At 45.0% G+C, this 21,694-nt stretch overlaps 3 protein-coding genes across 6 annotated transcripts; all 3 read right to left on the bottom strand.

The window, feature by feature from the left end:
* Nucleotides 1-1,488: 1,488 nt before the first annotated feature.
* cacng6b (calcium channel, voltage-dependent, gamma subunit 6b) lies at nucleotides 1,489-8,610 on the bottom strand. 3 transcript variants are annotated; one of them, XM_029130373.3, is made up of 6 exons: nucleotides 8,477-8,584; nucleotides 7,612-7,657; nucleotides 5,619-6,221; nucleotides 3,765-3,839; nucleotides 2,892-3,029; nucleotides 1,489-2,780 (listed from the first exon to the last, which is right to left on the bottom strand). In XM_029130373.3, exons 3-6 carry the CDS (start codon nucleotides 5,980-5,982, stop codon nucleotides 2,560-2,562), a joined length of 798 nt encoding a protein of 265 aa, XP_028986206.1. In that variant the 5' UTR covers nucleotides 5,983-6,221; nucleotides 7,612-7,657; nucleotides 8,477-8,584; the 3' UTR covers nucleotides 1,489-2,559. The 3 variants fall into 3 exon arrangements, with proteins under 3 accessions (XP_028986206.1, XP_028986207.1, XP_055359098.1); XM_029130374.3 differs by lacking the exon at nucleotides 7,612-7,657 and having other exon boundaries at nucleotides 8,477-8,610; XM_055503123.1 differs by lacking the exons at nucleotides 7,612-7,657; nucleotides 8,477-8,584 and adding an exon at nucleotides 7,333-7,491.
* Nucleotides 8,611-9,739: 1,129 nt separating this feature from the next.
* On the bottom strand, nucleotides 9,740-16,595 carry u2af2a (U2 small nuclear RNA auxiliary factor 2a). 2 transcript variants are annotated; one of them, XM_029129708.3, is made up of 12 exons: nucleotides 15,985-16,595; nucleotides 15,149-15,290; nucleotides 13,878-13,913; nucleotides 13,552-13,655; nucleotides 13,308-13,459; nucleotides 13,087-13,203; nucleotides 12,842-12,998; nucleotides 12,649-12,728; nucleotides 12,355-12,477; nucleotides 12,159-12,245; nucleotides 11,600-11,848; nucleotides 9,740-11,501 (listed from the first exon to the last, which is right to left on the bottom strand). In XM_029129708.3, exons 1-12 carry the CDS (start codon nucleotides 16,031-16,033, stop codon nucleotides 11,367-11,369), a joined length of 1,431 nt encoding a protein of 476 aa, XP_028985541.1. In that variant the 5' UTR covers nucleotides 16,034-16,595; the 3' UTR covers nucleotides 9,740-11,366. The 2 variants fall into 2 exon arrangements, with proteins under 2 accessions (XP_028985541.1, XP_028985542.1); XM_029129709.3 differs by having other exon boundaries at nucleotides 12,860-12,998.
* A 561-nt stretch (nucleotides 16,596-17,156) lies between these two features.
* ccdc106a (coiled-coil domain containing 106a) lies at nucleotides 17,157-20,860 on the bottom strand. Its single transcript, XM_029129582.3, has 8 exons — nucleotides 20,726-20,860; nucleotides 20,213-20,273; nucleotides 20,031-20,129; nucleotides 19,724-19,939; nucleotides 19,546-19,602; nucleotides 19,177-19,458; nucleotides 18,910-19,077; nucleotides 17,157-18,812 (listed from the first exon to the last, which is right to left on the bottom strand). Exons 2-8 carry the CDS (start codon nucleotides 20,271-20,273, stop codon nucleotides 18,496-18,498), a joined length of 1,200 nt encoding a protein of 399 aa, XP_028985415.1. The 5' UTR covers nucleotides 20,726-20,860; the 3' UTR covers nucleotides 17,157-18,495.
* Between the last annotated feature and the right edge of the window lie 834 nt (nucleotides 20,861-21,694).

The raw sequence follows: 21,694 nt of genomic DNA, 5'->3' as shown, positions 1-21,694 counted from the left end.
CTGACTGTCTTTTGTTTCTTTCTTGCGCTGTGGTCTCATGTGTGTTATGGAAGGTTTTAAGGTGAAGTATATAGATGCTACATATGTATATGATGCAGAAGGTTTTATCTTTAACCTTCTCTGTCAGGCGTAAACGCCTAATATTTGCAGATACCTGAACAGAGCCAGATGGGAGCTCTGTGCTGCACGCGATAACGAGCGACCCCGCTGAAAGTTAACTTTTCTGGGACCGCTGCCCTTCACGACTACATCTTTTTTTCCCGATGAGCCCATCTGGTAAGCCGTGCATGATTTTGCATAAACAGTTATGAAATGCAGTCAAGGTCTCCGCTGGTCACTTCAGCCCAGTGGGCAGAGGCTGTCCGTCCTCAGCGGGACGGTCCCAGGCTGCGGGGAAGCTGGGAAAGCGTCCAGGGAGGATCAACGTGGACGAGTGCTCAGAGACAAGAGATGATACTGGAGATGCCTCCGAGCGGTGGGGAAAGCAGTGTCACATTGTAGACAAGGGGTCTGGGATTCCGAGCAGTGCTCCTGGACCGTGAGGATTAGTGATCTGAAGTGTTGTTCCTGCTATTATCACACCTCCTACAGCCACGTTACAAAGACAGCAATGCGGCGATGAGAGATTTAAGGGATTCTGTGTCAGTCTGCCAAATTAAACTGAGGTGATCTAGTGCACAGGCACAATCCATCACAGTTCTCCTATTCTGTGAGCTTCCGGGTCTTCTATCAGGAATTCTAGGAAGCCCATTTCCTTTTACAAACATGCAACCAGTGCCCGTGAATCACTTGTCACATAGTCTCAGTAGAACTATTAATGGCTATATATACAAGCAGGATAGTGTGTCATGTGGGTTCAGTTTCTGTCCACTGGGACTTAAATGCATGTGTGCGCTTGCAGGTGATGCCACTCGACTGCCCAGCGAACCGGGACCGGTCCCCCGGTCCGATCGGCCCGTTGTCGGCGCGGGGCCGAGGGGCTGGAGGTGCGACGCAGGAGCAGCCGCCTGCCCTGGAGACAGCAGGGAACGTGGCGCACAGAGGTCAGGGGTGGAGAAGGAGGAGAGAGGGCGCAGAGGTACGGGGATAGGCCAGAGGGGCTGCATAGTCCAAATTCAAGGATAAAGTTTCCCAACCTCTGCAGTGAAGAGCACAGCGATGAGCCCCGGCCTAATTATAGAGGGGTTGGTTTTAGGGGAGGGGGGTTTGGCAGAGAGGTTGGGAGTCACACTGTGAAAGGGTGAAAATGGGTGAATGTCAAGCTTCAGGGCAGGCAGGCGTCACGTCAGCAAACAAAAGGGAGGCAATTATTTTAAGTCAAACCCTTTTAATGAGAAGCAAAACTGGAGCCACGTGCTTCAGATAGACACCAGTAGAAACGTGAGTATGGAGCACTTCCTGGTAGAGACTGGAGGAGGATCCGATGACAGCAACACTGTGTATTTACAGCTGTAACGCAAAGAAATGATCTGGAGACGACACAACGGCGGCCATTCATAAAATATACACAAAGGTTTTATGTACAGAGCTGAGCTTAAATCACATGTCCATACAATTCTCTCATATACAAAATTACATTTGAACATTTCATCACAGTTGAATTGATTCAGCAGACATGAAAATGCTGAAGCTACATTCACCCAGTAGTAAAACACACACAAGCACAACAAATACTGACATCTAAAACTTTTACTTTGAACTGTTTATCAAGTAATAGATGCTCAGATGCTTTAAGGGACTTACTGCCACAATATTAGTGACACAGACTCTATTTATAAAGCAACATGAAGCAATCATGAAGAACCTCTATTAACGTAACCGGCCATGTGTGGAAGCGCATTTACGCCCGGAGAACAGAGCGTCTGGCAAGAAGATAAAGGGTTTTGCAGAACGGCGATGAAACGAGAAAATGCTGCCTCTACATTTCACCTGACGGAGTGCGGCTCCCTCCATCTATATGGGACCAGTGTCTTAATCCCTTTAGCTTTGAAGACAGGTTTAACAATAACATTAGACTTCAAGTGTTCATTTTCAACTTCCAGTCCAATGATCACAACCTGTAATCTGTCCTCAAACCTACATTTACTACAACATATTTACTGTTTCTAAAAGTTGCAGGAAGACAAATGATGCTAATTTTAAACAAAGACCTGTTATTTCTGGCAAAAATGAGCCTCCATACAAAACACTGAATAATACAAAGGTGTTAAAAATATGTTCACTCTATTTATGTCAGAATCACTAGTTTCAGGTGTAACTACACAGCAATAAGCAGCAAAGAGTCTGTGACACAACGCAACACTAAAAATGGATCAGTCAGCAGTCGCCCTGTCACTCCCTTCATCTGTCCTCTACTAAACACTTAAACACCAAATCTATTTTAGACTAATTCTGGAGGACCTGTGATTATTTTGTATTTATATTTCAGAATATTAAGACCTGTATGACCTCTTGGACAAGAGCAAGCTCCGAGTATCAATCCTCTGGTAATAATTCTGCACTTACTCTCAAGTAAAACATCGAAAGCCTCTATCGTATGCACACGTGGGCCTTGGGGCGCTAGGTGGCGCTGTTCTTGTGTGGCCAACACTTCTGCCAGGGGCTGAAAGGAAGCGAGAGGAGGATGAAGAGGACGCCGCCGAAGATCAAGATGGCTCCAGCTGAGCCCACGCAGGCCACGGACCAGGACAGCTCGTGGTGGATGGGGACGGAGTGGTCGCTGGACAGCAAGGCCAGCACCGACTGGTGGAATATCAGGATGGAGATAAGAACCAGAACTCCTGTGACACGAAACAGGCCCGAATGAGTGAAAGGTTCGATAGGGAGTGACCTTTGACCCCGGCTCACTGCCACGGTGCTGGTCCCGGGTCCCGCCGCAGGGGAAACCCTACCTGACAGGATGAAGCAGAAGGCGGCCGGCTTGAGGAAGAAGGGCACTCCTTTGCTGAGGGACATGGCGATGCAGATGGAGCCCATGGCCATCATGGTGAGGCTCAAAAGGGCCAAGACGGCCGCCGCCAGATTCAAATCTGTGAAGAGAGGAAGGCTGAAGCTCAGCGGGCGAGAAATCAAAGTCATTTAAACATCAGAACTAAAACATGGGGAACAACATCTACGTGGCTGTTGGAACATTCTTAGTTCTTAGTAGATCATTGATTCTGACGGTGATCAACAATTAGCTCATGTTCATAAAATACGGTTAAATCTAGTACTTGCCACATAAACATGTTTAAAAATCTGTAGACTATAATTTATATAACACTTCCGTTTTTCATCTCTCACGCTTTTACTGCTAAGTACAAGTTAATATGTGAGGGATAATTTATGCAGGTCTTTGCTGTGACACAAGGACCTTCGCTGTCATCTGCTCCCACTCCCGTAGCTGCTGCAGAGCAGAGGCCCTCTCGCGTGTCTGCTGCGCGCGGGGCCAAAGCGTTCCCCTCCGTGTTTGTCAGGTGCTGGGAGTCAACAGGGTGTTAAGACTGTGGAGGAGCCTCGCGGCCTGGAATTAAAGCTCCAGAACCAGACGCGAGCGCCTCGTTATGTTACATCCAGCGTGATGTAAATACCAAGTCTCCAGTCCTGGAAACCAGTGGGCTCCTCGCGTGATTGGGCAAACACATCCATCAGTGTGACGGGGCAGGGCGTGCGTGGGGAGGAGGGGTGGCGGCAGGAGTTAATGGACTAAAGCGTGCATTCGCCACCAGCACCGCAGCAAACGTCTCTATTGGCAGAAGCGCGAGGAGGAAGAAGGAATGTCTCACTCTTGTTGGTCGTCTTTCTGAATATGACGGCGTTCTCCCCGGAGGTGAAGAATTTAAAGTAAGTGCAGTTGGTCGCTGTGAGCACAAAGAAAATATTAGACAAAGACTTCAGACACACACACATGCGATATATATATATACATGAACAGTTGCCTCCTATGCATCTATGCGCACTGTCCTTCCAGGCATCACTCCTATTTATATCCAAATGTCAGGCATTCGCAGGAAGACGCACACATGCACGGCCAATGCCCAGCGCCGCACATATGGCGCCGCCACAGAGGGTGAGAGACAGATACACAATGAGGGTGAGGGGGGGGGGGGACAGGGAGAAGGGGCAGGTTGGGGTAGTGAAAGGAAGAGGATGTGCAGGCTGAGCTCAAGATGCAGGAAATGTGGATAGAGGCTCAGGATGAGATTGCAGAGAATGAGAAGAGGAGCGACTTGGGGGCAGATGGAGGAGGGGGGGGGGGGGCGAGCAGGGGATGCCAGGAGGGGGTGGGGGGCGCAGAGGGGTTAGTTAATACTGCATTAGACAGCCACTTTCCCTCCGTCCCTGTCTGTCCCTCTTCCTCGTTTTGCCCCCTCTCTATATTTAGACGAAAACTGTGAAGTAGTCAGATTCCACTTGGCTTGACAAGCGCATAGTGATGACTTTCACCCACTGAATATGATGCGGTCCAGCGTGACCACATGCTACACACACGCGCGCGCGCGCGCGTCGCTTCCGCGCAAACACGGCGTGTCTGAAAACATTCGCGAGCCCGTCCGTTTCTCCGTTAATCGCAGCGCACACGTCATTTTTAACACTTTCCACTCTCACAGTCGACTGATTCTGTCCTCGCCCCCCCCCCGCTGAGCCTGTAATTATTGAGCCGTCATGTTGCTCTCCGGCAGCCAGCGGAAGACGGATAGTTGGCCGTCGAGATGACGGGCGCGAGCCCGGCAGCCGGAGGCGCGTGCACGCGGATGCGAAAACTGTTGGGCTTTTTTTTTCTGTCTCTCCGAACGTGACGGGCCCACGGCCATTTGCACGACGGGCGGCGTGGGCCCAGAGAGGCGCGCTGGCCGCAACAGGCCGTCGCAAACAGATCCCGGATCAGCTACAGTAGCGGCACTCTCACGGGGGAAACGGGGGAATAAGTCCTTGAATGCACAGTTGTGCGTTGCGTGTGAGCGTCATCCGCGTCCGCGTCGCGGCTGTGATTCAGCGGCTCCTCCTCTCTCTGCCCGAGCTCATCTCTCCCTGAGCTCCTCCACTACCTGCCTCTCCGCAGCTCCACGCTCGGGCTTTCAGACAGAAAGAGGTCATTGTGCAGATAATCGACACACTCCGGAGAAACCGATGAAGCGCTTTTAGAAAGCTGTCACAACTCTAAACACGGGCGTTCATCACGGCAGCAGAGCCCGCGGTCTGCCCCCCGCCCCCCAGCTCCCCGTGACCCCCCCATCCTTACAATGACCGTCAGGCTGCAGGTTTATTCTGCAGCGTTGCGTGCGTAGAGTTCATCAGTTTGTGTCTCTTTGGTGATTTTGCAGGTTTTCTGTATGACCTAGATGCATATGCATGCAGGCAGTCTCACATGCGTAACTATCATCTGTCGATGCCTTCATCGGGTTACAGTGGGGAGGAGTGGGGTTTGAGCAGTGTTCCCCCTCCATGTTCATTGTCATTGGGATGAAACGCTGTGACGTACAGTCACTGTGATGATGCTCCTCTAGTTCTGGTGCAGAGACGGCCTACAGGCGCATTGCATTTAGTTTGCATGAAAGCAGATACGAGCAGGCGGGTTATAAGCAGCGCAGCGCAAACGCACACGCGGGCAGATCCGCGCACACCGCGGGGGGTCTCACCTCCGGGCAGCTCGGCCGGGCCGCAGATCGTCCGCTCCGGGTCGATGTCGGCCACGAACAGGGTGCGCACGCAGCTCTTCCACAGGCCGTAGTGGGCCATCTGGCAGGTCTCGTTGCCGCTGAAATTCTTGGACTGGGCCAGCTCCACCCAGAACTCGGTCCCCATGCCCAACACGGTGAGGGTCACGCCAATGATAGACACGAAGAACGCCAGTTTGATTTTGCCCTCCTGACTGTCACTCATCCTGTGGCTTCGCCTTTGCCCCCTTCCACCCTTCATCGCGCCCAGACCCCCGCCCTGTCCGGCCCCGGCCACGCCGATCCGGCCCTCTTCATCCTGCTGAACGAAGAAGTTGGACCACATCCTGGTCTCTCCCGGACAGGATCCACGGGAAGTCCAGAAAGAATGTCACACGTTTGTGAAGAGACGACGCAGGGAGTGATGGGTAAGTTGAGCGAAAAAAAGTAGTCAGTGAGATGAGCGTGAAATAAACAGAAAAGGAATATGAGCAGAGCTTCGATGCAGGAGGAGGCAGACGATGGAAGGTAAAAATGGAGGCGATCAGGAGCAGGAGAGCCGGCGTCTGTTTTCCGTCCGGTCCCCTGAAATAGAGAGATGAAACAGGAAGATGAAAGAGCAGCCGACATGCGCCGCGCTGGAGCCGAGTCCTTTCATCAGCGGCGTAATATTTAATTTCCAACAGCTTTATCAGCATCTACAGCGTTCCCTCCCTAAAAGCCACACGGCGCGCTCTCAGCCAACAATAGATAAGCCGGATGGCCTGACGGGCAGATTTTGCTTCAGATGAGGGAACCGGGGGCTGATGAGCCGGTGGAGCCGGTCGGTGCCGGGTCAAGGTGAGAGATAAGGCGGCAGCGCCAGCCCGGACCTCCCGTCGCCTGTTTCCCCAGAGGAATTGACAGCGGAGCTCTTCCCAGAGCAGGTACACTATCTGTGGCCCGGACGTAGATCCCATTTGATCTGAGGGGATAATGGGTTGCCACAAATACCTCCCGCCCTGCATTAGATGTACCGGCACCGACTGCGGATCCGCAGACGTGTCTTTGGGCGTGCGGCCTGGTCCTGTAATAACAGGACCGAAGAACTGCGAGGGAGCAGGTTAGACAGCGTGAGTGAGGGTGATAATTCACGGCTGGACCTCCTGGCAGAGTGTGTGTGTGTGTGTGTGTGTGTGTTTGGGGGGGGGGGTAATTAACTCTGGCGAGGGAGTCCGGACGGGTCGCATGCTGTAGTGGAGGCCACACGCATGTTGGTGGATCACTGGTTTCAGGGCTTCGCGTCGACAGCATGCGAGGTTTTATATAGACGCTGGGCAGCGCACGGACCCAAAACGAGCCAGTGCTTTGTGCGGGATCAGTTGCAGGACAGTCGGTGAATTAGTTGTGTAGCGTGTGAACGTCCAGACAAACAAGGTTCACCCAGTTGTGGAAATTAGCTTATTTTACCTTGAAATAATATTTTTTTACAACATACTATAAAGTAAAAAACTTTTTTTTTATTAAAGCATCATATCAGTGAATCACCAAGGACTACATGATACTAACTTCTCCAACATAGCGTCTAATATTAAGACCAAACAAGAAGCAGGTTATCAGAGTTCGGAGCAGCAGCTTTGCTCCACCATTAACTGCAATAAAGGAAATCAAGCCTGCCGCTGCTGACAGCTAAATTAGTAGCCACAGAATTACAAACCTCGATCGCATTACATCCATATTAACCCGAGGGGGGTCTGCGGGGTCAGGGCCTGCCAGCCTGTTCTACAGGTGCACGAGCATTGAAGGATTATCTCAAGCATTTTGCAGTAGGATTAAAAACCACCGGGCCTCACTCCTTCAGTTCGTGCACACGGATGCGTGTGACGTCACGAAGACGAGGAACTGTAGCGTTTCGCACGACGACGACGGCAACACGCAGACGTTAGAAAGCAACAAGTAGCCGATGAGCTCAGATTAAAAGAGAGAGAAGTCTGACCTGTTTGGTGTGTGTTGTTCGGTTGAGGAGGAAGAGACGCTGGAAACTTAATAGAGCGAGGGAGAAGGAGAGCGAGGGGAGGGGAAGGGGGTGGGCGAGAGAGAGAGAGAGAGAGAGAGAGAGAGAGAGGTACGCCGGGTTATGGAAAGTGAGTGTAACAGGGGAGGGGGCTGTCTGCTCTGCCGTCGGCCCCTCGTCGGTGCCTGCAGCTCATGTTCAACCTCAGCCCATAATCTGTATGTTTGAAATCCTCCAAAGGTGCTGCAGGGTGGTCTGCCCACATGAGCGCCGTCCTGCCAGCATGATTAAAAGCATGTGTGTGTGTGTGTGTGTGTGTGTGTGTGTGTGTGTGTGTGTGTGTGTGTGTGTGTGTGTGTGTGTGTGTGTGTCTATTTTAGACAGCCACCTGTTAATGACATTAAGGGTGAAGGCGGAGCCTGTGTTTATATGAGAGGGGCCAGGAACTCACTGTACCATGAGGAAAATGAAAATCTATCAGGGAGAGAGCAAACACAGACCACACAATGAGACCACGGCCCTGTTTCATTCCACCCACTGAGGCTTCACACCCCTGCTCTGGCGCAAACCTCCTCCTGTGGCCCGGCCTCGCTTGGCTCTTTAATAGTTTAGGTTACATGCGCAGCACAGAGCGGCAGAGGCAGAGTCCCGGCGGCCAGATTGCTGAGGGAGAGCGGGGAAGGGGGATGGGAATGCAGCGGGATGCGAACCGAGAGTGAGCCGGGGGCAGAGAGACAGAGGAGGAGAAGGGACAAACAAGCCAGAGGCTGTGACGCCGGAGTAAACGCCTACAATGTCCAGAAAGAACCCGCACTGGGTTTGACCCCTTAGACATCTATCAACGCACCTCAGTATCTGCTCCTCCGTCGCCGCAGACGGACCCACGGCGTCCGCGCTCAGAGCGAGGCCATCAATAATCCACAGTGTGCTGAAGCAGCCCGTCCCCGCATCATGAGGAGCCCCCGTCAGCGCTGCTGATTTACGCTCAAACACACGCGCGTGCGCTCGCGGATGCAGCCGGGCCGCTGGCACAGAGGCGCCGCGCAGCTGAGGCGAGCGCTGACCGAGAGCGTCCCATGGAATTACAAATGCACATAAGGTTTCAGGACGTGCATTTGTTATTATTATTAGCCACAATTCAAAAAATCTCCACATGCTTATTGTCAGTATATTTGATGGGATGTGTACAAGTCCTACGTGCTGATGGGCACATGGTCCGAGGCCAGTGTTCCCCTCTCCCACTGCTGCAGTGCTCTATCTTTCTGAATGAAGATCAATGGGGAGGTATTGCCCAGAATGCCAATATCATCACCAGTCTTACATTCACCACTAGGGGGAGAGCACGCATTTACAATCCCTGGCTGCATCTTTGGGCCTGAGGTGGACTACAAATATTAATACTAACAGGTCTGGCCTCATAGGCGCAGCATCCTGGTCTGTGTAGGAGGCGAGGTCAGTGTGTGTCGCATCCTGGGGCGCACGCGGCTTCAGCTGCGCTTCATGTGCAGCCGCGGGGAGAGCGCTGCATCAGTGGCTCTGCTGCTGGGTTTGTGCAGTGGGGTGCAGCGACGCAGATGGAGATGGGCAGCACAGAGCAGACACACGCCGCTTTTTATGTCAGATTTGTTGCTTTCATATAACTGCTTTACAGGATTCCCCTGCTGCATCGCTCCCAGGTGGAGGTAGCCTCTGCTAGAGCATGGACAGACAGGGAACAGTGCAGTCCAAACAGAAATATATTCATATGTATACGTTCACCGGATCCAATCATGTTTAATTTGCTTCACTTGAATGAATTAAAAACAAGTACTCCCCAGATAGAACTTAACAAAATGTGAGATGCCAATTTGAATAATCGGAAGATTTGTGTATTATAGTACTGCTTGTACGATGACGCAGTACAAGTACTGTACGCATGTATTATGTAAACTGGTATCTGTGGCACTGAAACAGCGCCATCATTTGGACACTACGCGTTAAAGCCAGGCTTGATAAATTACAGACATGAATCAATTTCCTCAACTCGCTCCATAATGAGGCGTGGAACACAGCTCTGCAGACTTAATGGTGTAGGCAGGTGTGGAATATTTAAAAAGTACAAAGAACGAACTCATGTAAATTCAGTTTTTAATCAACATTTCAAAACAAATCGGACAAATGAAAGACATTCTGCTTTTATAAACTAGATGTGGTTTTTAGGTTTTTGAATCATTTAAGAAATCACATTTTAACCAGAGAAAGAAATTTAAATGACACAGTGACACTGAAAAACAAGATTTTTTTCCCAAAAGTAAGGAGCAACATTTCAAAATTGTTATCACTGACAAACTGTCTTCGGCGCTGTCGTGAGCGACCCAGGGGATGAAAGCATAGTCAGCCCGTACAGTGTGAACATATGGTCCTCAGAAACAGCAGAAGAGGGAGATGAGAAAAAAGCAGATCGTGTTTACATACATGCGGCAGTTTCTAACATCAAAACTGTCTTACATTTATTGAAAACCCCCAAAAGACTACACAGCCAAATAATGAAGCTGAAAAGCAAAAGGTGATCGATACTTAGACATTTTAGTTATGTTGGACTTTATTCATTTCTACAGAGCATAAATATCTGAAAGAAGCCACTGCAGAGGTGTAGTTTTACTTCACTGCTGACAAACGTGTCAAAATTGTCTTTTTGGTCTCATCAATGAGGCGAGATGTTGCATACAAGACTAAGGCAGGAGATACTGTCATGAACCAATAGCTGGGCAAGTCAACTTCTTTTCCTCAGGGAGTAGACATTAATTTATATTAAGGCTTTTTGGTACGGATAAGATAAATCCCCATTAAATACCAGTATGTCAATTTGCCTCTTCTAATTCTTGTTTTTTTCCTCTCAAATTAAACCTGGACTAAACTACTCACCTGCCAAAAGCCGAGCATAATCGATGGTCACGTAAAAGAAAAAATATAGGTATTAATGAAAAAAACTTTTCTGCTTGTTCACGTTATTCTGTGGCTTGAGTACAGTGTGATATTACAGCTCAAGTCAGTGAAGCTACACACAGTATCAAAACATTTACAGCTGATATTCAGACAAGAGAACTAAACAGACTATATGTTTAGTCCTGGGGGGGCAGTAGACAGATGGAAAGTAAAAGGAACACGAGGAAACAATCCAAAGTCCAACACAAAAAACTCTCCTCTCACTTCTCTACTGATGAAGGCCAAACTGAGGCAGATGTTACAGCTACTGTAGCTCTACATAAGATGGTCAAACAAAAATGCCCTCATCTTCCATCTCACCCACACTCTTGTTTTATCCACTCGTATTTCTGATTGCAGCAGTCCAGTTGGTTCCCTTCCTCACCTCCTTTCTAATGTACTTAAAACAGACTACCTCCATTTAAATACAAACCTTAAAGTGTGGCTCCCCCCTCCCACCCACAATGACATCCCTGTCTCAGAGTATAAAAACAGTTGACCCCACCCTAGACCTATTATTACACACATCTCTCCCCCACCTCCTCGGCTACAGTACCACCATCCGAAGCCAGCCCCCTCTTCCCGTCTAATTCCAAATGAATGTTTGTTTTTTTAACAACTGGTCTTTTCATGTAATTCTCACATGAAATCCGTTTGCTATTTGATACTGTCAGAAGAAACAGATGAACATGAAAAGTGAGGGGGTTGATTTGGAAAGTGGCACACTCACTCCCTGCATCCCAACCCCATCCGCTCTTTTTTTTTTGCCTCATCTACCAGAAGTCTCGGCGGTGATAAGCATCTGGATCGCAGTATTTGGTCACCACCACCCTGTTGGCAAACTTCCTTCCTGTCAGCCCTTGCATGGCCTTTTGGGAGTCAAACACTGATGTGAACTCCACAAAGATCTATAGAAAAACACAAGCACATATTAGGATTCATGACTTGTTCACCGTGACATCCATGCATCACAAATGGATGATGAGATCTGTCAAACACTTCCTACCTTGCCAGTGCCTGGGACTTCCAGACCGTCCACAGGTCTGGGAATCTCAATGCTCTTAACTTGGCCGTACTTGCTGCACTCATCTCTGACATCCTCCACAATTTCCTCATATTCGTCATCATCCAGCAGCTCCTCGGGTGCCACCATATTCATCAGACACAGCACCTCGGTGGGCAGACCTCCCATCTGAGTCACTGAGCTATTCAGACCTGGCACCTGCAGTGTCACTGGTGTCTGATTTATACTGGTCTAGAAAGACAGAAACAATTACAACAGGATTAATATTTTTAAGTGATGAGGAAAAGCTTATGTTCCAATAATCAGCGTAATATGGCTTTGCTCTTCAGCTGCAGGCCTGTCAATCAATAACGCTTTACTGACACTGACTGTCAAGCGCTCAACAGTTATGCCAACGGTCAATGTTGTCGAGCACTTGATAAAATCACATTCACAAGCACTTCCCAAGTAACCAACTGGTCGTAGAAAAAGTTAGCAAGTGTAAAAGTGCATTCAACTTCCCACCACCCTGCTGTCATCTGTCCAGCTCCCGGACACTCACCAGAGTTGCGTTCTTGGATCCCACACTGGCTCGCTGCACCAGGAGCTTTTTGTCTCCCAGCTGCATGCCATTGAGCCCAGCAATAGCCTGAAGATATAGTAAAAGTTAAAAAGTCTCACATTAAACTAATTCTTCCTTCATAACTGTAGCAGGCTGAAGTCACAGTTTAGTATACAATATATGTAAGACAACTTACCTGGTCATTAAGGTTCACGTCAACATATTCACAGAAGGCATATCCCTTAGACAGGCCTGTAGCACTGTCCTTCACCAAGTTGAAGGCCTTCAGTGGCCCAAAGGATGTCAACAACTCCTTCACCTGACACGCAAAAGACAAATGAGTTCTGAATTTCCACAGGCTCCAGATATTTCACTTCATCTCAATAACAAGGCTAAAAGATTAGTTTGGCAACAGTTGGCAGGCCAATGGAAGTGAAAGCATATTTCATGTGTTAATAACTTCAAACAGCCAAACACAAAACTCTCTTACCTGGTCATCATTCAGATAGTTGGGCAAGCCACCAATGAAGAGTTTGTGAGCTGAGTCAGGTACCACTGTGGAAACCACACCTGTGAGATTTAAGAGTTTGATATATAAACAATGGGAAAGGGCACAATCCTGTATGAAATATTTTGTGATAATTATGAATTATGATTGTTTAGAAGTATTGAGAGGTAAAAACCAGTTATTGTCTGTGTACCAGGCACATAGACACTGGGATTTTCACTCATGCCCGGCAGAGGCTGGTAATCATGGGGACGGCGAATCTTGAGACTTTGGCCCTGAAAGATGATGCCATCAAAAGCCATGGCCTGTGTCGTTTCATCCACTGAACGAAACTACAAAGAAAGATTCAAAGATGATAAAATGCATGTGTTTCTTTAGGTTGTACACAGATAAGTAATGTGTCCTGGAGCGTTAGTTCACCTCAAGAAAGGCAAAATTTTTATCCTGGTTTATCTGTACTGCAAGAACAGGGTTTCCAGGGGCCTGAGTAAGACCACCCAAACGCATCTGGGCATTGAAGAAGTCCATCATAGACTCCTACATGAGAGAGAGAAAATGATTGTAATAAATAAATTGCAAATATTTAATTTATACTTATTACTTAATACAACATTTCATTTTTTTAAGTCAGTCGAATTTACCTCTGTTATTCCAAAGGGGATGTTGCCCACATAAAGTCGACGGGCCTGTCGGGTCATCTGGCTCCCCACTACAGGTACAGGAGTAGGAGTAACAGCCAGTCCATCAGGAGTCATGGTCGGCAGGAGGGCTGTGGCTGGGATCTGGCCTGCAGCTGAAGAGCAACACAACAGACAATAATTAACCAATCAATGAAATACATGAGAATACTGATGAATTTAAACTAGTGACAACAACGATGGATACCTTGCATTGCTTTATACTGCATGGGAGTGATGTGTTCAAAACCAGGTGGAGGGACATCCCAGTACTTCTTCACCTTCTTCTTTTTCTCACGGTGAGGAGAACGGCTGTTACAGGAAGAGACAATAGGTGAAACTTAAATATGACAACAGATAATTCATTAGCTGAGAAGTAAACTAACAGATCAGAAATGTCCTCAAGATTATACAAAATTTAATCACTTTGAAAGCATTGCATCAATCAAAAATATAACAATATCCTGATTTACATCAGTAAAATGCAGTTTGCCATATTGCAACAACCAGCTTGGTGTTTGTTTGCTTCATTACCTTCCAGTATTGTCCTGGGGGAAGTTCGCTGGAGAGCTGTAATGAAATTGGAAGGGTTTCACATTTTTCTCAAATCAACTATGAAATTGACCAACATTTCTTCTTTTCATGCAAAATCTACATCTATAGAACGAATACCAAACACAAAACAATCGCTGCTTATGTATATGTTAAAAATAAAATTCCTTGAGGATAGAAAAACCAGCAGATTCTGCAGACCTCTCACTTGCCCATGCCATTATTAATACTATTCATAGGAACATACAGGAGGGGTCAAATACAGTATTTTTTGATAGTAGTGCACATCCAGATCCGAAATAATGTCATAGGTGCCATTAACTTTGTTTACCCCAAGAAATACTATTCTGGTAGCTGAACTCTTAACACATGATCAAAAATGTCACCTGATTCATTCATAGTCCCTAGCTTCCCATCATGTTTTACAGAGAGCAAGCCTGCATCTATGCAGTACAGTAAAAGATGAACAGGCAATGTGTCCAAAATCAAGCGCGTTTCCCTGACGACATGGAGGCTTGTCACCTTGGCAGGTAGTTCCCACCAGTGTTAGTTTTGTTTTGAGAAGAATCTTAGAATCTTCCTGGTCTTGATATTCAATGTTCCAATATGAAGTCACTCAAGTGTGATGAGCCAGGTGTTTATATATCTGGTACACAATATTAATTAATAACAATATTAATATACTTAAAATTCGTATATGACAATGTTCCAATGATGGTGGCATTACAGACAATGTTATACTTTCAGAATAAATACTTTATAACTAAACAGCACAAACAGTAGTGGCCTAAAATATAGTGTCCCAACCAGCAGACCTTACCTTTAACTTTGTTCATTTTCCCAAATGAAAAGACTGAAAAATAAACTTAATTAAAGCTGGTTTGAGTTTTCTATTTTTACAAGTGCTTGTAGTTTTTCAATCCAAATTTATTAATTTGTTAATATTTAGTTCATAGCCACCCACGGTACAGTAGGTGTATAATTAATTGAATAATTAGATTCCAAGAGCATGTTAAAAGTACAAAAGACGAGTTCAAGAGTGTATGCATACATTTAGTGCAGAGTCAATACCAAGTAGGCATGCTAAAAAGACATGTGTAATAAAACCAAATTTCCCTTTTTTGCATACATTTTGAATATCTCTAATATTGGCAATACCTAGTGAAGACTATCATGTGCTGCAAAGTGGTGCAGAAATATATGGTAGCATGACTGACATTCTCATTGTTTGCTGGTCCATGTGAAGCACTGACCTGCGCCGGTGCCTGCGATCCTTGCTGTCCCCACGGCGGTCCCTGCTGCGTCTGTCTCTGTCTCTGCTCCTCCTTTTCCTGTCTCTGCTACGGCTGCGGGAGGAGGACCGGCGGTGGTGGCGGTTCTCTTTGTCCCTTTCAGCTACACGAACAATCAAAATATTACCAAATACATAGGCAACTGACCTGACATAAATATGACAGGCTCTATTAAAATGCATGAAATAGGGCTTTTAAATAGCCAGTCCCAATACAGTCAAACTGCAGCTTTCACCTTAGAAATCCAAGATATAAGTTTTAGATTAGTTAATTACAATGTATCAACCAATAGTCAGCGTACATACATTGTAGCTATAATAACAAACTTGACAAAACTATGATCAGCACATATAGTAACATTGTCCAGCGTAAGAATAAAAGTGTAATGTATGGAAATGTAAATACAGGTCAACGAGAAAGAGCAAAAAATAATGTGTAAAGGTCTTCTGGGCGCAGCAGCTGCACAGAATGGCTGTTAGCTGATGCAGTCAGTTGGCACCGGGTGTAAACTCTGCTAAAATGTGGGTTGACCCTACCCGACCATTACACGCTGGCGTTAAATAATTTCTATATATATGTTGTCGCCATCGGCTAAAACGCACCAACTTCATCTGACGTTAGCCCCACGAAGACGAAAGCTAAGCTACATCGAATTTCAACGGTTCGGGCTGTGTGCTAACAAGCTTACAATGTTCCAGTAAATAGACACATCCACGTCCGGATAAAACCACGACGACGAGTCTAAACATTTATAACACTATACTTTGTAATAAACGACGCGCAACCGGTTCATTTACCTTGTTTGTTTTCAGAGAGCTGTCGTTCGAATTCGTCGTAGTCCGACATTTCTGTAAGTTGAACGCTACTACGCTTTCAGCGACTGCGTTGTTCTGTTGGCGGAGGCTAGCTAAGCTAGCAAAGTGAACAACACTTTTAAAAACAAGTACTTCGCTAATGCAGCTAAAGTAGCGTAGCTTCAAATTGCAGGCTATAAACAAAATTACCAAAAACTGCTAATAAGCACAAACATTAGCGGCGCTGTGTTTATCTACAATGCAACCGACATAATCATTGAGTGAAAAAAGCGTGTACGCGTGGGTAAGCCTGCTAACGTTAGCTAACTAGCTTGTAGCAAAGTCCAGAAGAATGGGCTCCAGACACTAGCGCGAAGGCTAACCAGCTAGCATTAGCGACGAAGAAAACCGAATGAATGAGACTCTTTTGCAAGCTAAATACAGATACCAGAGGCTCACTGGCCCACGATGCCTCGTTGCCTGACTTTAAAAGGCAACTATATGTATTTCCAAATGTTAGAAACTGGCAAAAACAATAAAGATTTCGGTATGCCCGCTTTTTCGCTTCGTCTCCCAGATACCCCGTGATACCGGAAGTTGATGGATGACACGCTTCCGATGAGAAAAGAATCTTAACAGCAGCTTCACACGCAGCAAAGGGAGCGTGAAGATATATAGTGTTAACAAGGTTACTTTGCATTTCACAAGCCAAGACCAAGTGATGGTAAATTTAGAGCTAATGGGTCCTGAGCATAATCAAAAAAGGGTGACTAGAAATGCATGTTAAATAAAGGCAGACCAGGAATAGGTTTCATCCTATTATCCACCCTAATATCGCTTGGAATCATAGGCTAAATCGTGGATTTAGCAGATTAATAAATTAACTATTTAATTTTATTTAAATTTTTGTATTTAAAACATGTATAATATTGTGTATAAATATAAAATATTTAAAATAATTTGTAGGTTGCATTGCAGTCAGCTGTTGCTAATTATCCACTCTTGATTGATCTTTAGCAGGTATGCAAACCTCTGGGTTTTCAAGGTCAAGGTTATTACTTCTGGCATCGCCAATGTGTTTTTTGATTGGCTTCATTTTTGTGGAATAATAGTAACAGCAGTGAAAAGAGTATGTTATGATAGTATATATGTTTTTTTGCTAAAAGTAAGAAACATTATAATGAAATTGCTTTAATTATGCTTTTACACACACAACCAGAATTAAAAATGGGCATAAATGTTGTACATGATCATATCTTAACATAACTTTTGGTGCAGCAGTAAAAATGCTTTAATGCTTTAAAAAAACATGATGTGTCAATGAACTGTAAAACATATTGTTTTACATGCATTAATGGTGGAAAATGTGGAAACTGTAACTGGGTGTGTCTGTCTGAATAATGTTCACAATTTTTCACAAGGAACAAAAAGTTACGCATTGTTACAAATAACTATTATAGTCATAAATAATGTAAATGCTCTGTACCATGTTACAAAAGGTGAAATTGTCACAAAAACAATACTTGAGCCTCAATAATAGTATCATCAGAAGTAATATTTAGATATTTAGTACATTTTAGTGCAGACAAATTACGAAAGGGATTGCCTCAGTGGAAATATAATGCAACAGTACTCCAGTTAAAAGTGGCCAATAATATGAGGCAAACACATACATTACCAACATTTATGTGTCTTTCATTTTAAAATAATTGGCGCGGTTTCCAGAAGTATGGTGAGTTTACTACAACTAGTACTATTGTGCACTGCCAAAAACATCTAACCCTTGCTTCAGTAAGTTTCTGGTCACAAGTGCTCAGCATAAAAACTTCTTTCAAGTTCTAAATTAGTGGATGTTCAGACACGATGCGGCCTGAAACAGGTTTACGAAAAGAAAACAAAGCAATGGATTAAGGCAAGTAAAAGATTTTGAGAATATAAAATCAATAAAATTATAGAATCAACACAATAAAAACATAATGAATTGACAAGAATCTGATATAAATATGGCAAAATTCTACAAAATCTGTAAGATGCAGCATAATTCTAAGCCTGACATTTGATGGAAGATACCATATTTTTAGACCAAAGTCAAAACTGACAAATAAACAGATAGAGTTTTTATCTTTGTAAATCATGAAAACTAAATAATTATTTATTAAGTCCTGGCCTCAGGCTAATTTAGATTTTTAGACAATAGCCTGGTACCTCAAGACTGAAATGTGAATAAGCCTAATGGTTGCACTACTTTAAGCATTGAGAAAAGGCAATTTTCACTAAAATTTTAACAGATCATTTGATCACAAAATCACGATCAAATGCTATTAAGCAATGAGAACCATGGTTTGTCCTATTTCAACTGCAGCAGTCACTTCTACAGAATTCAAACTTAGAATTCATAATACTGAGACATTTCAAGTCCTTATGTCACTGGTTAATGCTTAGATTTAAGCTCACCTGCTGCAGCAGAACATTGCTAAAAGCCTTATACAGATACTTCTTTCTTTCTTTCTCCCATCAGTGTCTAAACCTGTAGGAGATCGGCAAGAGCAAGTTATTCTTCTTCAGGGCCTGTACTCTGCTAAGTGTTTCCTCATCCAGGACAGTGTAGCAGCGTCTTGCATAGTCCAGCAGCTTCTCCTTGGATGGGTCAAACTCTCCCACCTCTGCCACCTTCTCTGGTGCAACAAGTAGCAGCTCAGCAATAGGTGTGGTGGAAGCCACTGTGTTGCGGTCCACACCATGAATCTGAAAAGCCTTGGACATGTTTTTCAGACGCTGGTATGTAAGTAGGATTTTCTTGTATCGAAACAGCACTCCAGCGGCGTCTTTGACTGGAGAAGGAGAAGAAGAAAAGAACATTACTTACAGCACTAAGAAGTTATGGTTAAATTTTTATGTTGAAATATTAAATTGGTTTCCCTCTCCTACCCCTTTGTCGCTCTCTGGGAACTCGGAAGAGTCGCCTTGGTTTTAACTGGTGTCTGTTGTTGTTAATAGTATCTGGCATTACATCCTCCCCTGATATCATTTCTTCCTCATCTAGGAAGCCATCTTGTTCCAAGTACTCATCTGATTCTGCCAGAAGGGACAGTGATTCTAGTAAAACAAGAAAATATTTTCAGCCAAATATCTTAGGAACAAAACAATTTTTTTCTTTCTTTAATGCACACTGTGGTGCCATCTAATCTATATTACCTGGACCTACGTTACTATGTCCACTCATTTCATTTATGGATGACCTTGGAGCATTGTTGCTGTTGCTACTGCTGCCACCGGTTGTGGTACTGGGCGTAGTATGACCATGGCCTTGCAGAAGGGCTTGGGACGATGTAGAGTTGAACAAGGCATTTATAGAGGCAAGCTGATTGGTTAACTGATTGGAGACATGGTTTTTGGAGGGCACCATTGTTGGAGGACCAGGCCTTCGCTGGATAAACTGACGTGGGGAGAAATGCTTCGAGTCTGTCTTGTGTTGCTCTGTAAGTAAAAGGCGGCCATAATAATGAAAATGTAAATGTTTAGGCTTAATAGAGTTTAACATGACTGAGGACCTTTTTTTCTTACCAGCAGGACGATCTTCTTCTCTTCTTGCCCTCCAGTTAAATCGTCTAGCCTCATAACCTACAGAGGGACAGAGAGGTAAGAATGCAATCCTGATGAAAATCCTACTCATAATGGTTGTTTCTGATCAACTAATAAATCTTGCTGTAAATTATCTCTCACATGTGTTTCCTGGCCTCACCGTTACTGTATTGACTCTGCGTCTGATCCTGGCTCTTTGTCGAAGAGATGAAGCGATCCAGCTGGCAACGGAGGAAGTCCCTCTCCTCCTCTAGGTCTTCAATTCTTTTCTGCAGCCAAGAGTTTTTCTCCAGAGAGATCTGTAGCTGGGTCCGAAGGTTGGTGATCACCATATATGAGTTGTTTACTGGAGATGGGCCAGCAGATGGGGATGACTCTAACAAGGAGAAAGCAACTAGGAAAATTTAGATGAAGGAAGGTTTATTGAGCAGAGATGTCTATTTTCAAGGGCTTATTGTGGCATTCACCGTCAAAATTTGGATCATTCTGGTTGAAAAATCCTTGCTGCTCAAAGTTGCCCTCTTCATAGGGAATGGCAATTTCATAGGTGTCTTCGTTTTTCGGAGCTGAGGTTCAACAATATGCACATCCATGACATGTTTATGTGTCATTTTATGAATATACATGTGCAGCTTTTAGGAAAACTTACTCTGCAGGTGGAGAGAGCTTTTGGATGTGGAAGCAGCATCAGCCATGTTTGCGTCCTCCATCTGAGTTTGAGTAGTTGATGGGATTTAAAGAGACATCATTAGGGCGTGTGTATGAACTAAGCATGTTTACACAAACGCATCCTAAAGACAGAAGTATAGTGCGTATGTTTGACAATATGTATGACATTTTGTAAAAGTGCACAATTGACCGAGAAGCTTTCTTGAGCACGGCATTCTTCCTGTACAGTATGTAAACCGAAGATCGTTTTGATAAATGCTTCTTATCATTCATGCATATATACACTGAAACAGATCTACTGGATGTGTCATTTATAGCGGCCTGGTAACGTGCTCGCAAAGCTTCGCATCAAGCTAGCTTCATGTAATCTTAGCAAAAATGTAGCTGCAAATATAAATTTAAAATCCCTTTCTTTCCCTAGACTCTGATGTTTATTTTCGTCATAACTAAAATCTCTATGCTACAAATATATTCTACAGGAATCGGTACATACCACTTTACGTTTGTAATAACTTAATCGTGCACATGTAATAAGACGTTATTACTCTGTCATATCTCCATTTCACGAGTTCATCTGCTAGCTAACAAGCTAACAATAACAATTATCGCTTTTATTTTTTGAACACCCTTACGTCACTTCCGGAATAAAATTAAAGCTCATTAAAAACCTTTTTAACACAAGAAAATTATTTTAAAAACACATCGCGTACGGAGTAATTATATTTTGGGGCAAATTGTAGATATTTGATAGATGATAATTAGATTTAATAATCTCTCGTGACAAAAGGTGCGCGATCGTCACCTTCACAGTGACATGTTCCCTCCACATTGATGACACGCTTGCTGGTAAAATAAGCGCAGGACAGGTAGAACAGGTGAGGCGTCAGGTGTCAGTGTGGACGGGTGGTTTCTGTTCGCCCGGAACGCTTCAAAACTCCCGTTTTTCATTGCAAGAACGTTTTCATTTTAAACAATCAAGAGTTTGGGAGCGTTATTGTAAGTGCTCTTTGTTTTCTATTCGTAGATGTCGCTGCTTTACATAGTAAATCAGTCCTGAAAGCTGGGCAGAGGTGTGGCTCTTGTTTTGGCTGTTGCAAACAAAGGTCTGTGTGGTGTGTTTGGCAGAACACAGCAGTGTCCAGCTACTCTTATTATTATTATTATTTATTATAGATTTATTTATATTATTTATTTATTATTATTTTTTTATCCTAGACTCATTAGAAGTCACTGCAGAACTTTTGCATGTCCATGATCTGTGTCTCTTTTTAAAGGTTATGGCGCCTACGTATGAAGGCGTGTCCCACTGCAAGCTGGCCCTGGTCTTTGCTGTGATGATGGACTTACTGGGTGTGGCTTCCCTGCTCATTGGTGTCTTTGCCCGGCTAGAGATTAAGGGCCAAGACTTTGGAGACTTCCTGGTGTACACAGGGGCCCTGCTGGTGCTAATGTCAATGGCCGG

The sequence above is a fragment of the Betta splendens genome, chromosome 16 (assembly GCF_900634795.4).
Source record: "Betta splendens chromosome 16, fBetSpl5.4, whole genome shotgun sequence".
Taxonomy (NCBI): Eukaryota; Metazoa; Chordata; class Actinopteri; order Anabantiformes; family Osphronemidae; genus Betta; species Betta splendens.
The sequence above is the reverse complement of the archived record's forward strand: the minus strand, read 5'-3'. Positions and strand labels throughout refer to the sequence as shown.

Coding starts and splice junctions, on each gene's coding strand:
- cacng6b (XM_029130374.3), bottom strand. CDS start 5,982: ATGTGGTCCAACTTCTTCGTTCAGCAGGATGAAGAGGGCCGGATCGGC. Junction 3,840..5,618: donor CCCGGCCGAGCTGCCCGGAG/GTGAGACCCCCC, acceptor TTGTGCTCACAG/CGACCAACTGCACTTACTTT. Junction 3,030..3,764: donor CAGAAAGACGACCAACAAGA/GTGAGACATTCC, acceptor CTCTCTTCACAG/ATTTGAATCTGGCGGCGGCC.
- ccdc106a (XM_029129582.3), bottom strand. CDS start 20,273: ATGGAGGACGCAAACATGGCTGATGCTGCTTCCACATCCAAAAGCTCT. Junction 19,603..19,723: donor GCAGAGTCAATACAGTAACG/GTGAGGCCAGGA, acceptor GTCCCTCTGTAG/GTTATGAGGCTAGACGATTT. Junction 19,459..19,545: donor AGAAGAAGATCGTCCTGCTG/GTAAGAAAAAAA, acceptor TTTTACTTACAG/AGCAACACAAGACAGACTCG.
- u2af2a (XM_029129708.3), bottom strand. CDS start 16,033: ATGTCGGACTACGACGAATTCGAACGACAGCTCTCTGAAAACAAACAA. Junction 12,478..12,648: donor ACTATCTGAATGATGACCAG/GTAAGAGAGTTT, acceptor TTTGCGTGTCAG/GTGAAGGAGTTGTTGACATC. Junction 11,849..12,158: donor GATCCAAGAACGCAACTCTG/GTGAGTGTCCGG, acceptor CTGTCTTTCTAG/ACCAGTATAAATCAGACACC.